The sequence below is a fragment of the Cnephaeus nilssonii genome, assembly GCF_951640355.1.
Source record: "Cnephaeus nilssonii genome assembly, chromosome: 3".
NCBI lineage: Eukaryota > Metazoa > Chordata > Mammalia > Chiroptera > Vespertilionidae > Cnephaeus > Cnephaeus nilssonii.
Window position 1 is genome coordinate 49,955,655 of NC_137074.1, and position 26,167 is coordinate 49,981,821.

At 41.2% G+C, this 26,167-nt stretch overlaps 1 protein-coding gene across 1 annotated transcript in view; it reads right to left on the bottom strand.

The window, feature by feature from the left end:
* ATP13A5 (ATPase 13A5) overlaps positions 1-26,167 on the bottom strand; it is a gene marked incomplete at both ends in the record, with an annotated part of 105,858 nt that overhangs the window by 11,026 nt on the left and 68,665 nt on the right. The window contains 6 exons of the mRNA XM_079767425.1: positions 1,231-1,433; positions 5,921-6,095; positions 17,240-17,312; positions 19,297-19,393; positions 22,723-22,832; positions 25,852-25,894. Coding sequence (XP_079623551.1) covers positions 1,231-1,433; positions 5,921-6,095; positions 17,240-17,312; positions 19,297-19,393; positions 22,723-22,832; positions 25,852-25,894 — 701 coding nt within the window. The remainder of the gene's footprint in view (positions 1-1,230; positions 1,434-5,920; positions 6,096-17,239; positions 17,313-19,296; positions 19,394-22,722; positions 22,833-25,851; positions 25,895-26,167) is intronic.

A 26,167-nucleotide genomic window follows, 5' to 3' on the forward strand; every position in this document is an offset into this window, starting at 1 on the left:
AGAGATGTACAGAATTGTTAAAGTAACTTCCTCAATGTTATAAATCATTACAAGGTTATATTTGAACTAGAGGCCCGGTGCACGAAATTCATGCACGGAGGGGGGTTGTCCCTCAGCCCAGCCTGTACCCTCTCCAATCTGGGACCCCTCGAGGGATGTCCAACTGCCCTCTCCTGCTGGCCTTCTTGTGGTGGCCATCTTGTGTCCACATGGGGGCAGGATCTTTGACCACATGGGGTCAGCTATATTGTGTGTTGCAGTGATGATCAATCTGCATATTATTCTTTTATTAGATAGGATAGAGGCCTGGTACAGGGGTGAGGGCCAGCTGGTTTGCCCTGAAGGGCATCTCGGATCAGGTGGGGGTTCCCTTGGGGTGTGGGGCGGCCTGAGCGAGGGGCCTGTGGTGGTTTGCAGGCAGTCCACGCCCCCTGGCAATGCAAGCGGAGGCCCTGGTATCTAGAATATATTTTCCTTCTACAATTGAAACTTTGTAGCCTGGAGAGGAGCCAAGCCTGGGTCTCCCTCCGAGGCCCGTAGCCATTTGTGTTGGGATTATAATTGAAACTTTGTTGCCTTAAGCGGGTGGGCCTGGCCAGGGTGTGCGGAAAGCTTTGCTTCCCCTGTTGCCGGCGGCAACCCTGGCCTGCTCTCTCAAGCTCCATTCTGCCGCCATTTGTTTGAATTTGTTTACCTTCTATAATTGAAACTTTGTAGCTTGCGTGGAGGCTTAGGCCTGGCAAGGGCAGGTGGAAAGCTTGGCTTCCTCTGTTACCTAGGAAACCTTGCTCTCTGTGGCTGTAGCCATCTTGGTTTGGGTTAATTTGCATACTCGCTCTGATTGGATGCTGGGCGTGGCTTGTGGACGTGGCTTGTGGGTGTGTCGGAGGTATGGTCAATTTGCATATTTGTCTATTATTAGATAGGATTGGTTGGAAAGACTTTTACAAAACATTTTGCTATATATGTAGGTGCTTAAATTCCTTCTTGATGGCTCACAATAGGGCAGGACTCATGTGACAATTCAATAGTGCATGTGCTTCCATGCCAATGAGCAGGTTTCTCCCATGGGCTCTACCACCTATGAAAATTACCATTTAGTACTCAATTTTAGATCAATGCAATGGTTTCCCTCTCAGCCAATCACCTCAGTGAATTGCACCTCCGGGAAGCTAGAGGGGGAGGAGAAAAATAATATTCGGAAAAAAAAAGTAAACTTCATATACTTACAGTTTGTGTAGATGGGCTTTCGAAATGGCTTTCCCTTAGAAAAGATAAATGCTACTGTGATACAGTTAATGGTCACGATGGGCCACAGTGTGGTACTCTCAAAACTTAAAATTGAACCAGGAATCAGAGTTGCATTTCCAGTCCAGTTTCTTTCCAAACTCATATTTGTTGAGAAATTACTTTGGTTGTCCAGAAAGCACTCACTACAAAAGAATCACCAGCATTTATGGGACTTTTTATTTCATTTTTCTCCAGCTGGTGGAAAAAAATTAGTTTACCACTACCACAGAACCTCGGCTTTCAAACTGTTCCAAGCCAGTAACTACCAAGACATAGAGCTCTTGCAATGTCAAAGCAGAAATAAAATTCAGAGGAAGTCAAGATTGTTCTTTGTGCAGCACTCCATTTAGAAAAAGTGATCTGTATTGAAAGGGCTTGAGTGGCCACTTTCTATGGAATCCCTTTTAATTCAGAGTAAATGTGTGTGTGGGTCTCCCATCCAAGTGCTAATTAGGCCCGACCCTGCTTAGCGTCCAAGATCAGACTAGATAGGGTGTGCTGTCCTGATTATGAATCTGCCCACCCTCTCTTCACACAACCAAAGGCTCTTCCAGAGGATTTGAACATAACACTCTCCTGCTTATGAGTGTTTATGGCTTTGCTTTGCCAATAAATTAAGTTGAAACTTCTTAGGCAAGTCCAAAAGACCTCCAGACTCTCATCTCAATGTATCTTTCCAGCCTTATCTTTTGCTAGTCCTTATAGACTCCTTATTTTCTGAACATACAGGAATATTCCTTGCTCCCCAAATATCACTATTTGCATACCTCTGGGGTCATATGTGCTATTCCTTCTGAATGTCTTTACATTTGCTGGCCAGCATAACCAGTGCTCCCATTTTTCCCTCTTAATGCTGCATTTAGCTCATTATTTTGCAAATATTCATTCACATGTTTTTATTTTCCAGTCCTGGGATTAGAGTTCCTTGAATGTGGAGTTTTCCTTTTGGTTTTGTTTATTTACTAGAGGCCCAATGCAAGAAATTCGTGCAAGGGTCTTGGCCCTCGCAGCCCCGGCTGCCTCAGGCCCTGGCTGCCTCGTGGCCCCTGGCCCCATGGCCCCGCCCACTAGTCATTCAGGAAGCGTTCCGCTGTCTGGTCTAATTAGCATATTAGCTCTTTATTATATAGGATATTATTTGGTGATAAAAAGGAATGAAGTATTGCCCTAGCCAGTTTGGCTCAGTGGATAGAGCATCAGCCCTAGGACTGAAGAGTTCTGTGTTCAATTCTAGTCAAGGGCACGTACCTTGGTTGCATGTTCCCTGGCCCTGGTTGGGGTGCATGCAGGAGGCAACCAATCATTGCCTCTCTTTCACATCGATATTTCTCCCTGTCTTTCCCTCTTCTTTCCACCCTCTCTAAAAATTAATGGAAAAATATCCTCGGGTGAGGATTAACAAAACCAAACAAAACAAAAGGAATGAAGTATTGATACACACTATAAGTGAGCCCTAAACTATTATGCTAAATGAAAGAATCCAGTAATAAAAAAACATATATTATATAATTCAATTTATATGAAATATCCAGAATTGGCAAATCTACAGAGACAAAAAGTAAATTAGTAGATGTCTAGGGCTGCGCTTGGGGTGGGATGGTAATGGAGAGTAACTACTAATAGGTAGAAGGTTTCTTTTTCTTTTTTTTTTTTTTCCTTTTTTTTTCCCTTGATGTCTGTAGCCAAATTTATCCCTGAGGTCCAGCAGAGGGGATCAGGGCCCATGGGCCACAGTGTTTCTGTGGCAGCCTTCTGGGCCAGTGCTTGTCATGGGTGGGGCAGGCACTGAATTAAGGTTTCTTTTTGGGATAATAAAAACGTTCTCAAATTGATCATGGTGATGGTTGTGCAGTTCTGTGTATATACTAAAAGAAACATTGAATTCTATACTTTAAATAGGTCAATTATATAGTACTAGAGGCCCGGTGCACAAAATTCGTGCATGTGGGGGGTGTCCCTCAGGCCAGCCTGCACCCTCTCCAATCTGGGACCCCTCCAGGGATGTCCGACTGCCCGTTTAAACCCGATCCTACTGGGATCAGGCCTAAATGGGCAGTTGGATATCCCTCTCACAATCCAGGACTGCTGGCTCCCAACTGCTCGCCTGCCTGCCTTCCTGATTGCCCCTAACCGCTTCTGCCTACCAGCCTGATCACCCCCTAACCACTCCCCTGCCAGCCTGATTGATGCCTAACTGCTCCCCTGCCAGCCTGTTTGCCCATAACTGCCCTCCCCTGTAGGCCTGGTCCCCCCCAACTGCTCTCCCCTGCAGGCCTGGGTTACCCCCAACTGCCCTTCCCTGCAGGCCTGGTCCCTCCCAACTGCCCTCCCCTGCTGGCCTGATCACCCACAACTGCCCTCCCTTGCAGACTTGGTCCCTCCCAACTGCCTTCCCTTGCTGGCCATCTTGTGGTGGCTATCTTGTGTCCACATGGGGGCAGCCATCTTGTGTGTTGGAGTGACAGTCAATTTGCACATTACTCTTTTATTAGATAGGATAGAGGCCTGCTGCACTGGTGGGGGGCATCTGGTTTTCCCTGAAGGGTGTCCTGGATCAGGGTGGGGGTTCCCTTGGGGTGTGGGGTGGCCTGGGTGAGGGGCCTGTGGTGGTTTGCAGGCCGGCCATGCCCCCCGGTGACCCAAGTGGAGGCCCTGGTATCTGGGATTTATTTATCTTCTACAATTGAAACTTTGTAGCCTTGAGCAGATCCAAGCCTCCTGCTTGCTCCGTGGCCACAGCCATTTTTGTTCAGATTTATTTATCTTCTATAATTGAAACTTCGTAGCCTTGAGCGCAGGCCAAGGCAGGCCAGGGCTGCAGAAGCTTTGCTTCCTGCATCGCCGGGGTCAACTTAAGCCTCCTGCTCTCTCCAGCTCCGTGGCTGCCACCATTTTTGTTGGGATTTATTTATCTTCTATCATTGAAATTTTGTAGCCTTGAGTGGAGGCCTGGGCCTGCCAGGGTGTATGGAAAGCTTGGCTTCCTCCATTGCTGGGGAAACCCAAGCCTCCTGCTCTCTCTGTGGCCACAGCCATCTTGGTTGGGTTAATTTGCATACTTGCTCCTGATTGGCTGGTGGGCATGGCTTGTGGGTATAGGGGAGTGATGGTTAACTTGCATATTACTCTTTTATTAGATAGGATTTTATTTTACTCAGATTTTCAACAAATCCTTAGCACCTAATACAGTGATGCCACATAGCATTTGCTCGGAAAAATATTTAAGATATGGGCTTCCCCAGTTCTGATGGAGCTTTGAGCAATGTTTATTTTTTTCAGTTTCAAACCCACAAATCAGTTTCCAACAGTTTTCTTATTCTGCTTGAAACTTTTTACTGCTATTATAATTGTTTTTAAATAACTTTTCTTTTCCAATTGTGACCTCAAATGCAAGACTTAAGTCTTATTATCCTTGGCTCCCTGGGGTTCCAAAATGTGCTTTGCATAGAGATGTTGAGTTAATGTTTGCTTAATAGATTAATGAAACAATCAGTAGTTAACAAAGCATTCTTGCACAAAGTGGACAGATAAACTAGAAGAGATGAAGCACAGAGTTTAACACTAAACTAGTATATCTAATTCAATATACTTACATTGCAGATAAGAAAGCTGAGGGCTAATATGACTTAGCTAATTAATGCTAGAGGCAGGACTACCCATCCATCATCCTTTTGGCTACTCCATGTTGTCTCCTAGATTTCATCAGACCTTTACTTCTCTGAATATGTGCACTTCAATTTGGGGGGAAATCTGGTTTTGAAATAAAAATAACTTCTATATTTCAAGTAGTAGTTGAATTTCTGACTTTGAGGTCTAAATGACAACTTTAGACATCATTTGGTACTTTTCAAACTATCTTTCACTGGTTCCTGGAGTTCTGATGCCTTCACAACCACAGTGGAGTGAGGGGGAGTTTGTACAAGCCCGACTTCAAAAAGAACAGCACTTCGCTTGCCTTTCCTTTTGGATGTCAGGCAGGCTTTATTGGAAAAAAAATAAGTTAAACATCTATGGCATAGTTCACCTCAGCTAACCCTTAATCTATAGTTAAAGAAATTAAAGTTCAGGGAATTGGAAAGATTTGCCCAAAGTAATTTAAGCAAATCTCTTACATAGGAGGGGACAGCTGGCTGCAGCCCACACACCAAATCCAACCCACCAACTGTTTTTGTGAATGAAGTTCTATGGAACACAGTCACATCCACTTGTTTACATGTTGTCTGTCTATGGCTGCTTTTTCACTCTAACAGCAGATTGAGTAGTTGCAACAGAGACCATCTAGCCCACAAAGCCAAAACTATTTACTATCTGTCCCTCTACAAGAAAAGTTTGCCCACCTCTGGTCTATATAATATCCAATCTACCAGGGAGTTAATTCAGTAAACCAACTGTCAGATCTATACCTCAACAACCAATGTAAAAATGTTCTCCTATCCATTCCATATAGCTCACCCCAGGACTCTACCCATCAACTATGTTCTGTATTCTATCTCACCACTGGTATTTTGCAGTGTGGAGACATAACTTTTGTTAATTAAAATTTTAGAGTATAGTTCAAACCCAGTTGTACAATGTCATTGGTAGTCATCGTATCACCTTCGAAAAGGAAATGTAAGGAACTGACCATTACCTGTATTTGTAGACCTCACAGTACCAGGGCTGCTGCTTCACATAGAGAAATGCACAGACTTGCACAATGCAGGTGAAACAGATATTCAACAAGACTGAGAGCAGCAAAGGGGGAGAGAGGAGCTGTCCTGCTGGTCGGTATGGAGCCAGCTTTGGGTAGGCATGAGTTGAACTCACTGAAAGAGAAATGCATTTTTCCCAGTTACACTTTCATTGTTGAGAATAAAAGACTGAGATGCATATTATTTTGAGTCTTGCCTTAAGGCTCAGATTCAGCACATGTGAGTTGAGAATTTATATCTGGGAAAGCACATTGTCCAGTTGCAGATCCAATGCTATCAGGCTTTGCCTCTTTCCTTTGGTTTTACCTTCATAAATGAAAAGTGTGGATGAAAAAGTTCTGCATTAATAAATTTACCATATTGTATGGGGCAAATATTTTCTCTACAACCAGACTTAGCAGGAATGGTAAATGAGAGAAGATGGCCTTTCACATGGATAAGCATTCCTATTATTTCTCAGTGATGATGGAAAAGTGGAGAGTTAAGGGGAGAGTAAGAAAGTATCTAGGTAAACTAATATTCATAGGGTAGCACATTTTTAAAAAAAGAATTTGTTCTGATGTTCATTCAGCCAATAGTCTCTGAGTATTTCTATCTATCAGGATAAATGTTAGAGATGTGCTCTGTTCCCTCCTGGAAATGTGTCTCAATGGAGAACTACTAGAGTACATTAGACTCAGTTAGGAAATAGAGCTCATTAAAAAAATATCTTGCTTCCAGATGAGAATGTTAAAATATAGTATTTATATCCTCCTGAGAAGCCATACATTCTAACAAGTATATATATGAACATGGAATGTACTTCTTAGGGCAAAGCAGGAAAGAAGCATGGGAAGGTCAGAAATTAGATACATCACATTTAAAGGTTTATATCATAGTCATGGTTCAGTTCTTGCCTTCATATCTGTCACCTTGTCCCTTTTCATAACTTATCACTGATTTCTTTGATGTGAGGAAGAAAATAAAGTGTGTATGCTTAGGTTTGTGATGGGCATTGGGTGTCCAGTTTTGGATAATAAAATTCTAATGTAGTTTTTCAGTTTGCTCTATGTATTTTCTGGGGTAATCATTTTAAACTCTCTGTATAAAATGAATGTGTTGGAATGTCTACAAGGTCTCCAAAGGCTCTTCCAACTCATTTAACCTAAAGCTCCATGACTAAGGCTTTACCTTTACCAATTTAAGCAATATTTCCCCAAGAGGGTGCTGGGCTAGAGGTTATGGGGTATTCAGAGAAGAAGGAATCTCATCTGCTATCAAAGAGCTTGCAGTCTAATAGAAGACATAGATGGCTTGTGTAATAAAGATTTTGTCTGGACTTTGTCCCAGGGTATTGGGAGGTTATCTCAAAACCCTTGGAATAAAGAATTGGGGTGGCTTTTATCCCCATTTCCTGGGTTATACCCTCTAAATCCTTGGGATTTTCTGAGTCGTTAGGAGTATCTTTGTTATTCATGGTGAGTCCTGATAGGTCATGCCAACAAGATGACTCATGGTTGGCCCGAAGAGAGTTTGTGCTAAGGAGATGACTCAGGATGGGGTCTAGCATGCCAAAAAACCAAAAACAAAAAAAAAACAAAACAAAACAAAACAAAAACAAAAACAAAAAAAAACAGCTGTGTGATTAGAGAATTGGGACTTTGAGACTCCTGACATTAGGTTAATCTTCAGAGAGATAAGAGGAGCTGGGAATGAGTTCAACTTCATGGCCAATAATTAAATCAATTATGCCTCAATAATGGAACTGCCATGGAAACTTCACACACAGAAGTTCAGGTGTGTTTCCATGCTTGGCTATACTCGACATATTATCACACATTGATTTGCCAGGAGGATAAGGCAAACTGACTCCTCATGGAGAGGACAATGGAATATCAACTTTGGGACCCCTCCCAGATCTTTCCCTATAAGTCTCTCACATTAGCTGGTTCTGATTTGTATCCATTTGCTATAGCAAAACTGTAATCATATGTGTAGCACTTTTCTGAGTTCTGTGAGATGTTGATGCGAATCACTTAATCTGAGAGGTTAGTGAGAAACTCCAAATTTGTAGCCAGCTGGTCAGAAGTGCAGGTGGCATGGGAACCCCCTAACTTAAAGCTAGTATCTGAAGTAAGGACAGCCTTGTTGAGGTTGAGCCCTTCACCAGCAAAGTTTGGCCTAAATCCGGAGAGCTGGTATGAGAAGTCATTAAAGGGCACACAGAAAGGGACACACAATGTGGGCTGTGGTCAGAGCTGAGGAGAGGTGAAAGGAGACTGTCTCCCATGTGTAAGAAGACAGAGGCAGAGGCTCCAGTGTTTGGAGTTCTTTCTGTATTTCAATACACAAGGTAGAATGTGGTCACAGAGCTCATAAAGAGGCCAGGGGTAATGAAAAGAGGTGTAATTGCACTTGTGCATCTGGCTTTTCCCACTTTGGACTTCTCTTTCTCAGATGCACATTGGGTTTCCAGCATTTCTTTTTATACAGCGACTAAGATAGATTGAAGTATTGGTCTCATCAGGACAAAGTAGACTTTACCACTCCTTAATTTTGGTTTCACTGACTGATTTTATCTGGTCAAAGAAATGTTATAAGAGCTCTGAGGCCTTCTTGCACAGCTGGGCTTGCTCTCTGCTTTACTCTCTGTGACCTGCAATGGGAGCATGCCTAGGTCTGCTCATTCAGCCTGGCTCCTGGATGAAAAATATGGAGCAGACATGAATCAAACACATAGCCTGGACCAAGACCAACTCACATACATCCTAAAGCAGAATGGCTTAGCTAAGCCCACCTATATGCATGTTGAATGACAATCAACCTCTTGACCCACGAGTGGGTGTTGTAAGCCAAAGATTTTTTAGGGTAGTTTGTTAAGCAGCATTTGTAATAATAACTGATTGATTCAGAGCCCTTATATAAAGAATATTTTAACTTTTTCCTAATACTTTCTGACAAGGAATCTATACATCTGACTATAGATAAATTTAAAAATAATGACTACCATATTTGACAACGGAGGCAAAAAGCATACAATGGAGTCAAGACAGTCTCTTCAATAAATGGTGCTGGGAAATTTGGTCAGATGCAAAAAAATGAAACTAGATTACCAACTTACACCATACACAAAAAGCAAACTCAAAATGGCCAAAGAACTCAAATGTAAGATGGGAAACCATAAAAATCCTACAAGACTTTATAGGCAGCAAAATAGCAGCCATATGTCATAGCAATATCTTTACAGACACAGCTCCTAACGCAATGGAGACTAAGGAGAAGATAAACAAATGGGACTACATCAAAATGAGAAGCTTCTGCACAGAAAAAGAAACCATCAACAAAACAACAAGAAAGCCCACTACATGGGAGAACATATTTGCCAATGATATTTCAGATAAGGGTTTAATCTCCAAAATTTACAGAGAACTCATACAACCTAACAAAAGGAAGATAAACAACCCAATCAAAAAAATGGGCAAAAGACCTAAATAGACACTTTTCAAAAGAGGACATACAGAAGGCCGAGAGACATATGAAAACATGCTCAAAGTCACTAATCATCCGAGAGATGCAAATCAAAACAATAATGAGATACCATCTCACACCTGTCAGAATGGTTATCATCAACAAATCAACAAACGACAAGTGCTGGCAAGCATGCGGAGAAAAGGGAACCCTCCTGCACTGCTGGTGGGAATGCAGACTGGAATAGCCATTGTGGAACACAGTATGGAGTTTCCTCAAAAAGTTAAAAATGGAACTCCCATTGGACCCAGTAATCCCACTTCTAGGAATATATCCCAAGAAAACAGAAACACCAAACAGAAACACCTATGTTCATAGCAGCACAATTTACAATAGCTAAGACTTGAAAACATACTACATGCCCATCAGCAGATGAGTGGATTAAAAACCTGTGGTACATCTACATAATGGAATATTATGCTGCTATAAAAAAGAAGGAACTTTTACCATTTGCAACAGCATGGATGGAACTGGAGAGCATTATGCTAAGAGAAATAAGCCAGTTAGAGAAAGATAAATATCACATAATCTCACTCATTTGTGGGATATAATGATCAACATAATTTGATGAACATAGATCCAGAGACAAATGACAGGAGGGGGGGGTGGTTAGAGAGCAACCAAAGGACATGTATGCATGAATATTAGCATAACCAATGGACACAGACACTGGGGCGGTGGGGGCTTGCCTGGGGTGGGAATGGCTATTGCGGGGGGGGGGGTCAATTGGGGAAAAAGAAGACATATGTAAAATTTTAGACAATAAAAAAATTATAATGTAAAATAAATAAATAAATAAATAAAAATAATGACTACCATTTTGGGATTCCTACTAGTTTCCAGAGACCAGGTTAATGTTTTGTAAATGTTATCTTTATTTCCTAAAAAAGCAATAGAAAATAGGTGTTTTATCTTCTATTTTGTAAGTGAAGAAACTGAGGTTTAGGGAAGTAGAGTCCTTTGTTTTAAGACCCACAGTGTATGAGTGATGTAAACTCAAGTCTAACTTTCAAGCCCAACATTTTCTGCTCTACAGCATAATGCAGTGGTGTGGGTCTCATGAATTAAAAACGATAAAACAGATCCCTAAAATACAAGCTTGAATAGCAGTATTGTTTCTCAGCAGCCAGAAAAGCTGCTCTGATTTGTCCAGGTTTCTTTAAAATGATGATGATGATATATGCTATCAGAGTGCATGCAGAGGAATGATATATTTTATTCAGAATTAAGCATATTGCTTATATTGCCACTAAGGTGAGGGTGTCTTGAATTAAATTGAGTTGTTTACACATACACTCAGCAGAATATGAGCTCCCTGAGGGAAAACAACCTGTCTCATGCCACTTTTGAACCTTACTGAACCTAGCACAGGGCCTGCTGTATGGAAGGACTTAGCAGTTTTCATTCCTATTCTCAAAGTACAGTTCTTAATTGTTCAGCATCATTTGGGTATAATATAGGTATGCTTCTCTCTCTCTCTCTCTCTCTCTCTCTCTCTCTCTCTCTCTCTCTCTATATATATATATATATATATATATATATATATATACTAGTAGCCCATTTGCAGGAAGAATCCTGCAAGCGGCCGCTGCTGCCGCCGATGTGGGTGCCACGCCTGCACCCACGCGCCGCTGCCGCCCGCCCCGCTCCGCCCCGCTTTGCCCCACTCTGCCCCGCTCTGCCCCGCTCTGCACTGCTCCGCCCCGCCCTACCCAGGCTTTCCCTCTGGCAGCCACCTTGCTTTCCGCTTTTCCTCCCTCTTCCTTCTAAGTTGTCTTCAGTCTTCACTCCTCCATCCCTCAGCGTATGCAAATTAACCGCCATCTTTGTTGGGTAATTTGCATACTCACCCTGATAGACCTGTGGGCGTGGCTTTGGCTGGTGGGTGTGGCTTGGGTGTAGCGAAGGTGCGGTCAATTTGCATACTACTATTTTATTAGGTAGGATATATATATATATATATATATATATATATATATATATATATAGAGAGAGAGAGAGAGAGAGAGAGAGAGAGAGATTGATTTCAGAGAGGAAGGGAGAAGGAGAGAAATAGAAGCATCAATAATTAGAGAGAATCACTGATCAAGAAAATAGAGATTCAAATGAGTCACCATTTAGGGTCATTTGCAAGGTGAATGAGTAGAAGTCAGTTGAAAACAGTAAGAAAAGAAAGAATAAAGAGACAAGTTGGTTTCTTGGAAATAAAGAAAGCAGCCTTGGGTGTTCTGGCCCTCCTCTGGGCCAGGTGCTTCTGAATTTCTGTTCTTAGATTTTTTTTAGAATTATATTCCTCTATTTTCTTGATCTAATTTGAGTATATCCTATTGAAGAGAACAAAGGTGTAGCAAGGACAAATTCCTTTCAAGAGGACTTCTAGGCCTATTAGAGTCAAATTGGACTTCAAGGCATATATTATCTTAATTGACTTCCCTGACTTCTTCTTACTTTTCTGCTGGATTTTCCCTTTAATATACACAGGTGGGCAAAAGTAGGTCTACAGTTATTTGTATACAAAAAGAATTGCAGGTTATGATTATTACAATAGCTTTATTAACTCAAAAGAATGTCACAATTCAACTGTAAACCTGCTTTTTCCCACTCCTGTATTATATCTTGTTTTATTAGGTGCCATTGTGTGTTGATTCAAAATCTTGAAGAAACAAAGCAGGTGTATATACACACTCAAGTATATAAATAAATTAAATGTGTGATAGTATTATCTTTTGTCTCATACTAACTCAAGCTTAAGGTCAAAACCATAACCTGGGAACTTGGACATGTAGAGGTCCTTGGTAAAAGTTATTTTACATTGATCATTTAATCGTCAATGACTCTCAACACCTGCAGATGAATGTCCACATTTCTCAGCCTGGTAGTCAAGATCCTGTGATCTGACCCAACTCACCTTTCAAATTTTATCTCTTGATATTTCTTTTCGAATGTCCTACAATGTGGGTTAAATTGAAAAACTCATGCTCCATATTTATTTGCTCTCTCTTGCTCATGTTGTTTTGTTCTACTTTGTTTCCTTCTTTTAGTTAAAAAAAATGTTTGAAATCTATCCATCCTTCCTATCCTACCTAATAATAGACAAATATGCAAATTGACCATACCTCCGACACGCCCACAAGCCACACCCACCATCCAATCAGAGCAAACATGCAAATTAACCCAAACCAAGATGGCTACAGCCACAGAGAGCAAGGTTTCCTAGGTAACAGAGGAAGCCAAGCTTTCCACCTGCCCTTGCCAGGCCTAAGCCTCCACTCAAGCTACAAAGTTTCAATTATAGAAGGTAAACAAATTCAAACAAATGGCGGCAGAATGGAGCTTGAGAGAGCAGGCCAGGGTTGCCACCGGCAACAGGGGAAGCAAAGCTTTCCGCATACCCTGGCCGGGCCCACCCGCTTAAGGCTACAAAGTTTCAATTATAACCCCAACAGAAATGGCTGCCGGCCGAGGAGGGAGCCCCAGGCTTGGCTCTGCTCCAGGCTACAAAGTTTCAATTGTAGAAGGAAAATAAATTCCAGATACCAGGGCCTCCCCTTGGGTTGCCAGGGGGTGTGGCCAGCCTGCGAACCACCACAGGCCCCTTGCTCAGGCCACCCCATGCCCCAAGGGAACCCCCACCTGATCTGGGACACCCTTCAGGGCAAACCAGCTGGCCCCCATCCCTGTACCAGGCCTCTATCCTATCTAATAAAAGAGTAATATACAGATTGATCATCACTGCAACACACAATATATCTGCCCCCATGTGGTCAAAGATCCTGCCCCCATGTGGACACAAGATGGCCACCACAAGATGGCCAGCAGGAGAGGGAAGTTGGGAGGCACCCAGCCTGCAAGGGAGGGCAGTTGAGAAGGACCAGGCCTGCAAGGGAGGGCAGTTGGAGGTGATCAACCCTGCAGGAGAGGGCAGTTAGGGGTGACCAGGCCGGCAGAGGAGGGAAGTTTGGGGCAAACAGGCTGGCAGCAGAGTGGTTAGGGGGTGATCAGGCTGGCAGGCAGAAGCGGTTAGGGGCAATCAGGAAGGCAGGCAGGCAAGCAGTTGGGAGCCAGCAGTCCTGGATTGTGAGAGGGATGTCCGACTGCCTGTTTAGGCCCAATCCCAAACGGGCAGTCGGACATCCCTTGAGGGGTCCCAGATTGGAAAGGGTGCAGGCTGGGCTGAGGGACACGCCCCCCCATGCACGAATATCGTGCACCGGGCCTCTAGTTTTGTTATAAATGCTACCACTTTCATGAACCCATCCTTAACATCTCTCTCTCTGTCCTCCATTACTATCTCCTTCCTAATCCCAGATTATCAGAAGCAATCTCTGCTTTTTCTGAACTTCTTTTTTCCTGGCACTCACTTCTTTAGATATGCATTTAATTCATTCATGTATGCGAGTCCCCCACTAAACTCTGAACTTTAGTGATCAGTCTTTTTATACAGCAGGCATGTACATGCCTAAAACATAATAGGAGATGGACATGTCTAAGAGGATGGTGAATGGGGCTTTTCATTTTGTAAATAAATTAGCCCATTGCCATAATTCCATAGTACCTACTAAGTGAGATCCATATTGGTCCTTCAACTGTAAATATGCAAGCATACCCTCAAACACACATAATTACCTATGTGCATACTGTATATGAGAAAACTATAGAGATTATCAAGAGATTTTTAAAAGGGAATTTTTAGAAGGAGCAATAACTGTGTTTTTCTTTCCTGCATCACCCTAACCCAAAGTAGTGAAGGTCATAAGAACCACCCTAAGAGGAATGGTTTTGAGGTTGAAATATCAGAGGGAAGAGAGAGGGGGCAGCAGTGAGAGCAAGCTATATCATTTACTAATTGGTAGCACAAGCAGAAGCTATAGGAATTAACCAAACTAGAGGTGTCTTGAGAAGAATCTGCCCAATGAGCAGTCATCTGGGGCTAGAGGTATGTACCACTAGAAGGCAGTTGCTGAAAGGAATTCTGAGGAGTCAGAAGGAGAGAGCACCACTATGTCAAGCAGAGGTCTAGTCCAGACCAATCCACATAAACTCTGAAGAACCCAAGAACTCACCAATGGCCCCCTACAAATTGCCTGAACTTAAGATGTCTGCCATGTCAGGAGACAACTACAACACTCCTGCTTAAGTAAAAAGTTCTTTGCTCTTGTTGCTCTCATATTCCCTGAAACAGGTTTTGAATTTAGGTGAGTAGAGACCATTGCAAGGAAAGCAGAGACCATGGCCTTCTCACCTACTGTTTGCTCCAAACCATAGGTCAGGCTTGATATAGGAAAGCAAAGCTCTGAATTAGATGAAAACTCAAAATGTTAATTTACAATACCTAGATGTTTTATAGCTAAAGATGAGTTCATTTAATAACTGGAATTGACCGGGAAATGATCTGACTATGGGATAACTGAGCTTATAGGGATGGGAAAGCAATAGTGCCCAAAGGCAGAGGGTAAAAATCAAACAGAAATAGCTGTTTCTTGACTCCATTTCTCAACTTCACCCTGAGCCCAGCCCATTTACCAAACTAGCTACATGTTTGTTGAGTAATATTTGGATAAAGTTCTGCCATTCTGATAGAACATCATGCTTCTGATCTATTACCCTTCTGAGACTTTTTCTCCCACTGGCAACAATGATTTTGCCTTGAGTCATTCCAAGTTTCCCACTGAGCCTACTCTGAGATGAGAGGCTAACTGGCCAACTGGCATGAAAATCAACAGGATAGTGCCATGAGAAAAAGTAAAGTATACCCCCTGCCAAGGGAGTCAAATTCATAACCAATATCATGAAATTAAATATGTAAAAGCTCAAAATAACTTACTCAAGGTCATCTGGCATTCTGAGGAAAGGCTAAGACTACCACCCAATGTTTTGGATTTCTAATCAGTCTACTTGTACACAAATTCTTTTCAAGGGCTCACCAAATTAGCATCATTGCAAAAGAAGAAAAAGAATATAGAAGCACATGGTGATATTAATTTTGGAACAAGTGCTCATAGTATGTGGTGCATTGTATTATTTTACTTCACATGTATTATTTTATCTGATTCTCACAACCCTATGAGGACATTTTCTATGAGCAAGTTATTTGTTTTATAAATAATTTTCCAAAGATCACAGAGATAGGGAGCAGTGGAGGATGCCAATGGCCTTCATCTTCATGCTACAGACTGCTGGCTTAGCTCTTGGAACTTCCTGGTGTTCTTTTCCCTTTTTGGCATCACTGACCATATTCATAAGTAACTAATGCTAATTACTTAAAAATATCCAACACTGCAGAGCAATATTATTAATTCAAAATTATCTAGTCATGTGAATGTTAACAACATCCTATATAATAAAAGCCCAGAGACCGAACGGCAGAACAACCAGAACAACCAGTTGACCTGTCTGCTATAACGTGCACTGACCACCAAGGGGCAGACACTCAATGCAGGAGCTGCCTCTTGGTGGTCAGTGCGCTCCTATAGTGGGAGCGCCACTCGGCTGACCTGGATGAGCCGCTGCTCCCGCTGCTAACCCCAGACTGATGTGCAGGAATCCGGGCTTTGATCATAGCCTTCTTGCCCCAGGCTCCTCCTCCACACTCCCTGACGCCTCCTCTGGACACCTGCAGGCCGTGCAGTACCACTGCCACTGGGCTCACAGAGCTGACCCCGGAGGCTGGAAGGCAGGTTTGTGGCCACCCTGGGACTGAGTCCTACTCTGCCACCTCTCAGTGCTATTGTCCCTGGGCCCGGCCCCAACTGGGTCCCCTGGAGAGGTGAGTGCTCCGGCTCTACGGAAGATGCCAGACGAGGGAGCAGCCGCTCAGAGGGTGGGTCCACAGCCATTCAGCTGACTAGGATGAGTGGCGCTCTCACAGCAGGCCAATCCCTGCAGGCCACGCCGCCCACCAGTGCATGAATCCCATGCACCAGGCCTCTAGTGTAGAAAATATTTCTATGGGCTATGAATAGACATTTCAATCCTAAGAATCAAAATTTATATTACTTACACCTCTGATACTAATAAATTTTGTCATTGAATTGATATAATAAATGACTTCAATATCAGTTTTATGTTTTAAGATTCAACATGAAATTCACACAGTTATTAATATCCTGCCCTGCCTGATGTTTTACCTGTTATTTTTCAAAACACTTTCATTGTTGAACAAGGGAAAAGAGATGACTACATCATTCTTTTTCTTTACTCTGTTCAGGCAGTCACCTTTCTCTCTTATTGTTAGTATCGAACCTGAGTTCTTTGATAGGAAATACTGTATCAGTGTCATCTGCAAGGAAGGAAACGAGCAATAGCTGCTGTAAGTATACACCTTGCTTTTGAGAGAATTTCACAAGAATAAAATGCTAACATTTGTTCTTACACATCAAAGACTAAGCAAGAATCTGGTTTCACGTCAACATGAAGCATAGCTGAATAATGGGAAGTGACCTTTGGGCTTTAAGGATTCCCTTTCTAGATTTCCTATACATTTTTCTATGCACAAGGCACAAACCTACAAAGAACTCAGAATACATTGACAATTTTATGCGGCTAAAACCTATTTGCTTTCAGGATATTTAATACCATGTCTGAAGACTTTAAGCCTCAATTTTCCCCCAGCACCACTTTCAAAAATATTTATAGGAAATGAGGTTTTAGTAGTTAAGATGCATCTTTTTCTGAAGCTCTTACTTGTGTGAACATGACTAGAATGTCATGGATAAATACAAATAATACAGTTTATTTACTAAAGAGCTTACTTGTTAAACACACCATCAAGGTAATGGCTATATCTTGCACCATATACTGGTAATTCCCAAAGAGTTGCAGTTGCTGAAAAGTAAAGAAAAGTAAGTATGACTATTGCTTCTGCCATTTTAGCATTTTATTATTTCTAACACTTTTTGAAAATAGTCAAGAAGCAACTATTATTTTTCTCTCCTCTTTAGGAAGAAAGTGACTTACCTTAGGTTTTTAGCATCTTATTGGAGAGAATGAAACCAGATCACTATTTCCCCAGTGTCTTACCTAATTCTATATTAGCAAGGGGGGTGTGCCAGTTGGGAAACACCCTCTTACTGGCCACAGTAGTTCTGGCACCTATAGTGTCAGCCTGAACAGTTCAATTTTTAACATAATATATTGAAGCCTAAAAGTTCCCTGGGAATTTCAAACTTAAATTTTAAAGTCAAGGCCAAGAAATACTCAACAGATATCTCTCCATTTTTATTCATAGTTTGAGTTCACATCATAGTGCTTGGGGGTTCATTCACTTTCACAAATTGAACAAGTGCTTCTAGCCCAAGTAAGCCCACTGCAAACTTCAGTCTGGTACACCTACCTTTCTGAGATTTATATAGACACAGGGCTTCCTTTATGTTCACATTTATTGAGTTGAAGTATTTAAATAGGAGTCAACAGTCTCTTGGAACCTGCCTTGCAATATTCCTTCTGCAGACAGGTAGGTCTGTTTATCTGCTACACGGCTATTGAATGAGCACTAAATTATAATCTGGCTCTGACTACTTTACAGACCAGATATGTGCAAATGAAAAACATTTCTGGCCTCTTAGAGGGTGAAAAGGTGCAGGTACTTGGAGGGGACCTTCTAATTTAGGTCTAGACCATCAGAGTGGATGGATTCTGAATGGACTAGGGTTCCAACTCTATCCATGAGACTTGGGAACTGAAGTTCTGCTTTCCTATTTTTGAGAGGATGCAAATGGTTCAAAAGTGTCCCTCTTATCCTACAATTCTTCTTCTGTCTTCTTTGCCCTTCTCATATCTTTTGCCCTTATCTGCTCAGAATGGTAAAATGATATATATGCAGGGTGAGATGAAATAGGGAGGAATTTTTAAAAGCAGTTTCAGTTTTCATTCTAGGAGCAGCTTATATAGAATTACAGAGGGCTTTGGGAATCAGCCAGCCTAAGTTTCCAGAGGCAGATAAAGGCTTGGCAAAGGACAAGATCTAATTTGTTCTTAGTAATAGAGTCAGAACTTGAATCTAGGCTTCCTGACTCCTAAGCCAAGTCTTGGTTCTATGCACCCAGTTGCCCCTTAGCCCTCTGTGTATGTGATCCTTGCTAGTGGTGAATGCTGGAGTCCTATGGCCCTTCATTCACCTCTCAGATGTCTCAGAAAAACAGCAGACTAATTCCTTCCATGAAGTAGTCCCTAAACCTGTAGCCTCATTTTACTTTAGAGCAAGTTGTGACTGAACTAATGAAATGTACTTTCAACCTGAACATATTTCTTCCATACAGTTAATTAATTCTTAAGTGTTTATTTTTATCATTTAATTTAGAAAGTCATTTTTTTTTAAAGAATTGCTCATCCTTTACTAATGGCACATCTAAATGTGTAATTTCTGGGCAGGTTCAGAAACAAAGTTCGGGCGTGGAAGTTTTTCTAGCCTTTGAATCCTTCAAAGTCAAATTCAACAACTTCTATTTCTTTTTATCTCTTCTTAGTCTTTTGCCAAAAATATTCCACAGTTGGTGACTGATCCATTTCCTGCTGAGTTATATTTAGGCTGTTCTGAAGCTTTACTCATTATCCAATGGAAGAAATAGAGGCTTGAAGAGGTCAAGTGTCTTGAGAAAAACAACACTCCTACAAAACAGAGCCACATCTCTTTATTTCTAGCTCCATGTTTCATGCACAGCTATACCAAGTTCCCAGTTTATAGACATCTATTTTGAGAATTGTCATTTATTTATAAAACATTAAATCCTGTGTAGGAGCTGCATCCCATCAAGAATAAGCCAGCAATGTAAATGCAATTAGAGCTAGAAAAAATTATTTTAGTTCATACCCAATAGAGCAGTGATGTACCAATAAACTGGATTATTCCATACATGGTCAAGTATTTAAATACCCCAAAGGATGAAACCAGAGCAGCACGGCCTTCTCTGTTTAAGAAAAAATAAGAATACTGGTTATGCATTATACACATCTTCCATTCTCTTTTATATTTCAAAAGGAGTTTAATTTTTAATAGCTATTGACATACATTCACTTAACCACTGGTTCATCCTCTCAACTATTTACTTAATTATTCACTCATTCATTCTCTCCTTTAATTATTACCTCACTCATTAATTCATAAACTCACCTTTATTTAGAGTTTATGAGGTACCAGAATTATGCTAAGAGTCATAGAGGATATCAATAAATCAGGCTCAGTCTATATTTTCAACAAGCTTTCAGTGAATTAGGTAAATTAACATGTACATTATAAATACAATACATTATGATACAGTGAAAAATGTCAAGCATTGACTTGACTGTGACTCATTGCACCCGAACAACACTTGCTTCCTGAGGACTGAACTGTGTATGCCTCAGAGTCCCTTAGAGACATAAAGCTAAAGTACCGGGGCTCTCATATTTTAGGAAGTGTGGATGGGACTCCAATATCTGAGACAAAATAGGTTTTGTTGGTTTCAATACACCACGAAGAACCCAGGGTAATAATCTGAGCTGGTGTGGAGATCAAAAGAGATCAAGACGAAGTGAAAATGGCAGCTTAAAAAGTAAATATTCCTTCCCTTTAAAAAATTCTGCTTGAGCTATTGCTCCTTTAACTGAGGCTTAGTGGGGCGATGGATTATGACAGGCTGAAGAAGACGAGGTGAGGTAGTGTACTAGGGGTGTGAGAACTTGGCAAACAACCCTTCCTGCAGCCTCCTCTTGTCTAGGCAGAAGCAAATCCACAAGTGAGGTAGCCCACATCCTCTTTGCTTCCAGATTCCAGTGACAGGGACACATACACTGCTCAGAGACTGTCAACAGAACAGGGACAGGGAAGGAACATCTAAAAGCTAAATAATAACCACCTTGCCTCAGGCAAATGAGAAAGGCCAGGAGGGAGATGGGCAAGATGCTGTGAGCAGCTATTTTCCTCCAGGCTATGAGGCACCATTTGTTTTCAGCACAGAGAATGGGGCAGAAGACAAACTCAGAAGGGGCAAGCATGTGAAGCCTGGATCATCTTTTGACACAAACTTTGTGATTCCATCCTTTATTTTCTGTAGTTGTGTATATTTTTTAAAAAATTAAGATGCAGACTCAAAGGCAAGTGCAAAAAACATTGCAGGTAAAGAATAAAGGATGTTTGCATGGACCTCCAGAATTACTGCTATTCCTAATCAGCATGAATCTTGAGCAGCTCATTCATTTATTTATGCATTCCACAAACAGTAATGAATGCTCTGATGCATCCAGCGTAGTGTGAGGCACAATGATAAGAAATGAATAAGGTAAAGGACTTGAACTACAACAACAGTGTTTCAAAAGGTAAAAATGTACCTCACGTCCCTCTGGAGGATGTTTGCTCCGGAATAAGCATGCATCAAGGAAAGCGAGGGTACAATGAGCCTAACAGAGCTGAACCACATCTAATTTTTATAAATCTATGAAATATAAAAGCAAAGAGTTTCTACCCTGAAGTCTTACTAAACCATCTGCCACTAGAGAAATCTTGCATCCTGACTTGTCATTTAAACCGGTATATTGCATTCATAAATGCATCAGGCCACATGCGTAAGAAAGAACACCTGAAGTTCAAATACCACTGCCTTTTGGTGGACCAACCAGGCACCCTGTGCAAGCATCCTGGAGTTTAAACTCCCTATGCGAGGTCTCCACACCTGGCGCTCCAGCTTCACCTCCACAACTCCCACATGAGAATCCGCACAGCACAATTAGACTATTGGGCCTCTGCACTCTCCAATTAAAACCCTATTTCTAAATATGGCTCTCCAATTCCCCCACCTGGAATCCCCTCCCAGCTCCTTTCTGTTCACAGATATCCTGTCCATCCTTTAAGTGGTAGCTCTCCTGCTGAAGCCTTCCCTCTGGCTAGAGCTATCATATTAAACTGCTGGGAAAGTTACTGTATTGTTGGATGTTAATTTATTTAAAGCTAATTTACTGAGCACCTCTCACTTATCATGCAGAAGTTCCTCTGTTTTGTGATGATTTCTCCATCTATCTATATTCTTCACTGGGATGTAAGTCCTCCAGGGCAAGGTTTTGTCTCATTCTTAATCCCACATATTTCCAAACACAGTATTTAAAAAGAGCCCCAGGAGCTGTGTTGATGATGGAAAGCATGAATGAGGGCAAGGGTCCAGAGCATTCTCATTTTGTAGTTGCCATGACATGAATGAGTGAGGCACTAGAAGTAGCAAGAAAAAGGCTTGGAGAGAGTCTCCAAAAGCAGTGAAACATGATGCCTGGTTGGCTAGGAGTGAAGAAGAAGAAAGAGTAGAAGGAACTTTGAGCTTCTGAGCCTGGATGAGGGACTCTAAAAACCAAATTGTCCTCAGAAGCAGGGAACCTGTGAGTTAGGAAGAGGAGGCAGGGGAGGTGTTGATGTTTGAGACTGTGGAAGGACACAGGTGCAGCAACCCAGTGTTCAGGGAGATGCATCCAGCTGTCTTCCTGACATGCAGCCAGATACGGGCATGGAATTTCTAGCCTGGAACCTTTAGGTGAGTGATTCCTGCCAGCAGCTGCTCATTCAGATGCACCAAGGGACATGACAGAGAACTTCCTGGTGCATATCTCAAGATTTGATGATGTCTTCAAGGCTATTGATGTGAAAGTTACCTAAAGTTACCCCGCAACAGGAGAATAAGACTTATGAACAAATACAAAACCCATTGTATTATTCTTAACTACACTTAAAATATGAGTAAAGACATTAGAAATGAGCAGAGGCAAGGGAAAATAAACAGTTTTTCATTCCTTCCCCTCCCTAACTATTGCCAATCAATTGTAAAAGTCTTTTACGAAATCATTTTGGATGTTCACTAATTTTTTGTGTGTGTGGGGGGGAGGGACATAACACTATTTGGGGAAGCGATCTGATGGAATATTCCCTTTCTGCTTCCTCACCCTGTCAACTGCTGAGAGAAAAGTTCCAGTAAGCTCCCAATGTACAACATAAAGGAAAGGAGAAATAAGAAAAGCAATTACTTTTTAAATACCAACTCTAGCTTTCAGCTCTCCACATGACACAGCCATTTATCCTTTAAGGCTCAGCAAAAGTCACCTTATTGTGGCTTTTACCAGCATTCTCAAGCAGCACTAAAGGCTCCCTTGCTTGGTGATCCAGTAGCACTTTACCCATACCTCTGTTGTGACAATTATCACTAAGTTATAGTTGAATTCTGCCTAGAGCCAGACTCTGAGCCTATCGGTCATGGGGGTGCAAAAGGAAGAAGTGGCTTACTTGATGAGATGAGGCACACACTCGATGTTGGCTGTTTTTGAGGTGAAAGGTGAAGCTACAGATGCCTCCTGCTCTGACAAGGAAATACCCGCATGAGCCATTTTCAAAGCCTGGAATGACAAATCCATGTTACACCCATGACTCCTCAGGCCAGGCTTTAACTACTTAAACACCATGAGGCTATTCTTAACATTATAAAGTTTATAACATTGCACCCTTCCACTCCTAGATTTCTGATTATGTTGTCCCTTCCCCCGGGATATCCTTTCTCCCCTGATCTATTAAGTCACCAACTGAAGAGATGCCAATTAAACAATGATTCAGAGGAAGAATAATGGAGTGTGTGTGTGTGTGTGTGTGTGTGTGTGTGTGTGTGCACTCTCATGTATGTGTGTGTATGTCTGTATATTGGTTGTGGGATATAGACATAATAAATAAATAGGAGTAGTCATTCGAGAAATCTATTAAAAAGATGACAGCATTTGGATAGACATTTATTATCACAATTCTTATACTTAGCAGGTCATCTTGATGAACAATAGAAAAATAAATCCAAACCCCACCATTCCCTAGGCTTCCTGACCAGCCAACTAGCTAACTGTTGGAATAAAATATGGGGCATACAGCATCTTCCCTGGACACAGGAACTAGATCACACTCATCAATGACTCATAACAGTATGTGTGTTGCCTCATTGAAATGAAGACTAATTCATTTCTCATCAAGACTGAAAACTGTTCACAGAAACAGACTCAGAGACACAGAGAAAAAACTGATAGCTGCCAGAGGGGAGGAGTGCTGGAGGGCTGGGTGAAAATGGTAAAGGGATGAAGATGTACAAATTGGTAGTTACAAAATAGTCATGGGGATGTAAAGTACAGCATATGGAATATAATCAATAATATTGCAATAACTAGGTATGGTGTCAGATAGGTACTGGAATTATTAGGGCGATCACTTAGTAAATTATATAAATGTCTAATCACTGGGTTATACACCTGAAACTAACCTGAAAATGATATGGAATGCCAACTCAGATTGAAAAATAAGAAAAAGAAATATTGTATTTCTAAGAGTAATTATAAACATATCAAATGAAAACACTAAAAAAGAAAATAAATAAAAAAAAGACTGAGCTCTGGCCAGGTGGCTCAGTTGGTTGGAGTGTCCTCTCATGCAGCAAAAGGTTTGATTCCTGGTCAAGGCACTTAACTGGGATGTGGGTTCGATTTCCAGTCGGGGAGCATTGGGGAGCCAACTCATTTCTCTCATCAATGTTTTTTCTCTCTCTCCCTTCTCTTCTCTCTAAAAATCAATAAGCATATCCTTGGGTGAGGATAATAATAGTAACAATAAAATTTTTTAGAAGATAGAACTTTTCAGAAGGTACACAGAGCAGTGACCAATAAGGAGGCCAGGAAGCCCTTGATCCTACTGGAATGTGTGGGCATAAAGTAAGATTGTGTATTTCTGCTGCTCTATAGAACTACAAAGTACCTGGATACTATGACTGGTACATACTAAATTCATGGTCAATAAATATTAAAATATTTCCTTCTTCCTCTCTGCTCTCTTAGTATTTTGCATCTCTATCATATAATTTAGTACCATCTTCTTTATGTTAGGGTTATTTTTATGCATGATTCTTTCCCCCACCAGACAATTAACTCTTTAGGGGTAAGCGCTTTATCCCTTTTAGCACTTGATTTGTTTCATCTAATCACATAATTAATGAGATTAGGCACTCATTTTAAATTTTGAAGAGTGGATTAAATACTAGTTTCTCATGAAGTATAAGGCAGAAAAATTCACAATAGTTCTCTAAGTATGAACATGGTTTTACATAGAACTTTGAAGAAAACACTTAAGAGAGAAGTAAAAGAAATACCCAGATCTTAAGTATCTAATAGGCTTTGAAAATACAAAGCAATCCTCTTCACTTCTTGTCCCACACATTAGCTACTAAAATATTTTCTTGCATAAATCTTCCAGGTAGAGTATTACTTCAACCATGTCTTTAAAACTAATATTATAAAACATGTACTGCCTTCTATTGTGTATGAGAAGTAATCTGTTGAGAATCATTAAATTTAGGTTTTGTTATCGTGTGTAACAACTGAATAGTTTGTTCTAAAAACACACAGAAATTGTTAAATATTTTGCTTATCTTGGTTCAGTCATCAATTTATATGAACACTGAAGCCAATAAATCAAAAAAAGGCTGATGCTTGGAAGGGCAGCGACAGAAAAATTGAGAAAGATTACTAAGAGCAAAGATGTGTTATTAGAGACCAAGGTTAAGATCATCCATATCCTCATATGCCCAGTTACCATGTCAGATACAAAAGTTGGGCAGTTAACAGGGCTGATAAGAAAAAATGGATTCATTTGAAATATGGTGTTGGAGGAGAGCTCTACAGACACCCTGGACTGCCTGAAAGATGAACAAATGGAGCACATTAAGGCTGAAACATTGCTGGAGGTGAAAATGACAAAACCGAAGCTGTCCCATTTCAGGCACATCATGAGAAGGCAAGGCTCTTTGGAAAAAAACAATAATGTTGGGGAAAATAGAAAGCAGCAGGGAGAGAGGAAGACAAGTATGAGATGGATTGATCCCATAAGAATAGCCCTAAGCGTGACTCCCATGAGCTGAGCAGGGCTACTGAGGACAGGACATTATAGACATCACATATTCATAGGGTCACCCAGAGTCAGCGCTGACTCAACAGCAGGAAACACACGATTTCATCGAGTGTAAAAATTTGGAGGTAAAATAAACTTTAAAAAAACTAACCCTGAAACAGAAGTTTTGCAGGAATAATGCAATTTGCACATAATTCAAAATCTTTAAACATTAGTTTCAAGCTTTTCCTTCACTGAGGATTTACCAGTTGTGTGACTTTGGGTGAAAAAAGAATTCACTTCCCTGGACTCATTTTCTTATTGATAACATGAGAGATTTAAACCAGCTAGTCTTGTAATGTCCCTCTCAGTCTGAAATCGGGGAATCACAAATAATCAAGTGATTGTGGCAGAAGGGTGAAGAAACAGACTCCAGGAGACTGTGGGTTTTTTAAGAGGGATATTAGTAAACTGCCTGCATTAGCAGAAGTAGTTACTACTCACCCCACAGTCATTGGCTCCATCTCCACACATGCCCACATAATAACTGCAGGGGAAAGTAAGAAATATTAATAACAACGCCTCACTTGAATCATTTCTATCATACATAAATAACTCAAATGCAATGTGTGGTAGAGGGGAGAGAGAGAGAGAGAGAGAGAGAGAGAGAGAGAGAGAGAGAGAGACCCGAAGACATGTGGAATCAGGCTTCAAGAAAACAAGATAAATATCTCCAGAGAAATGAGGCTATTGTATTAATTAAATTGTTTCCATCAACCATATGAAAATGGTAGTGATATTGCAGGGATGTCTACAAAGA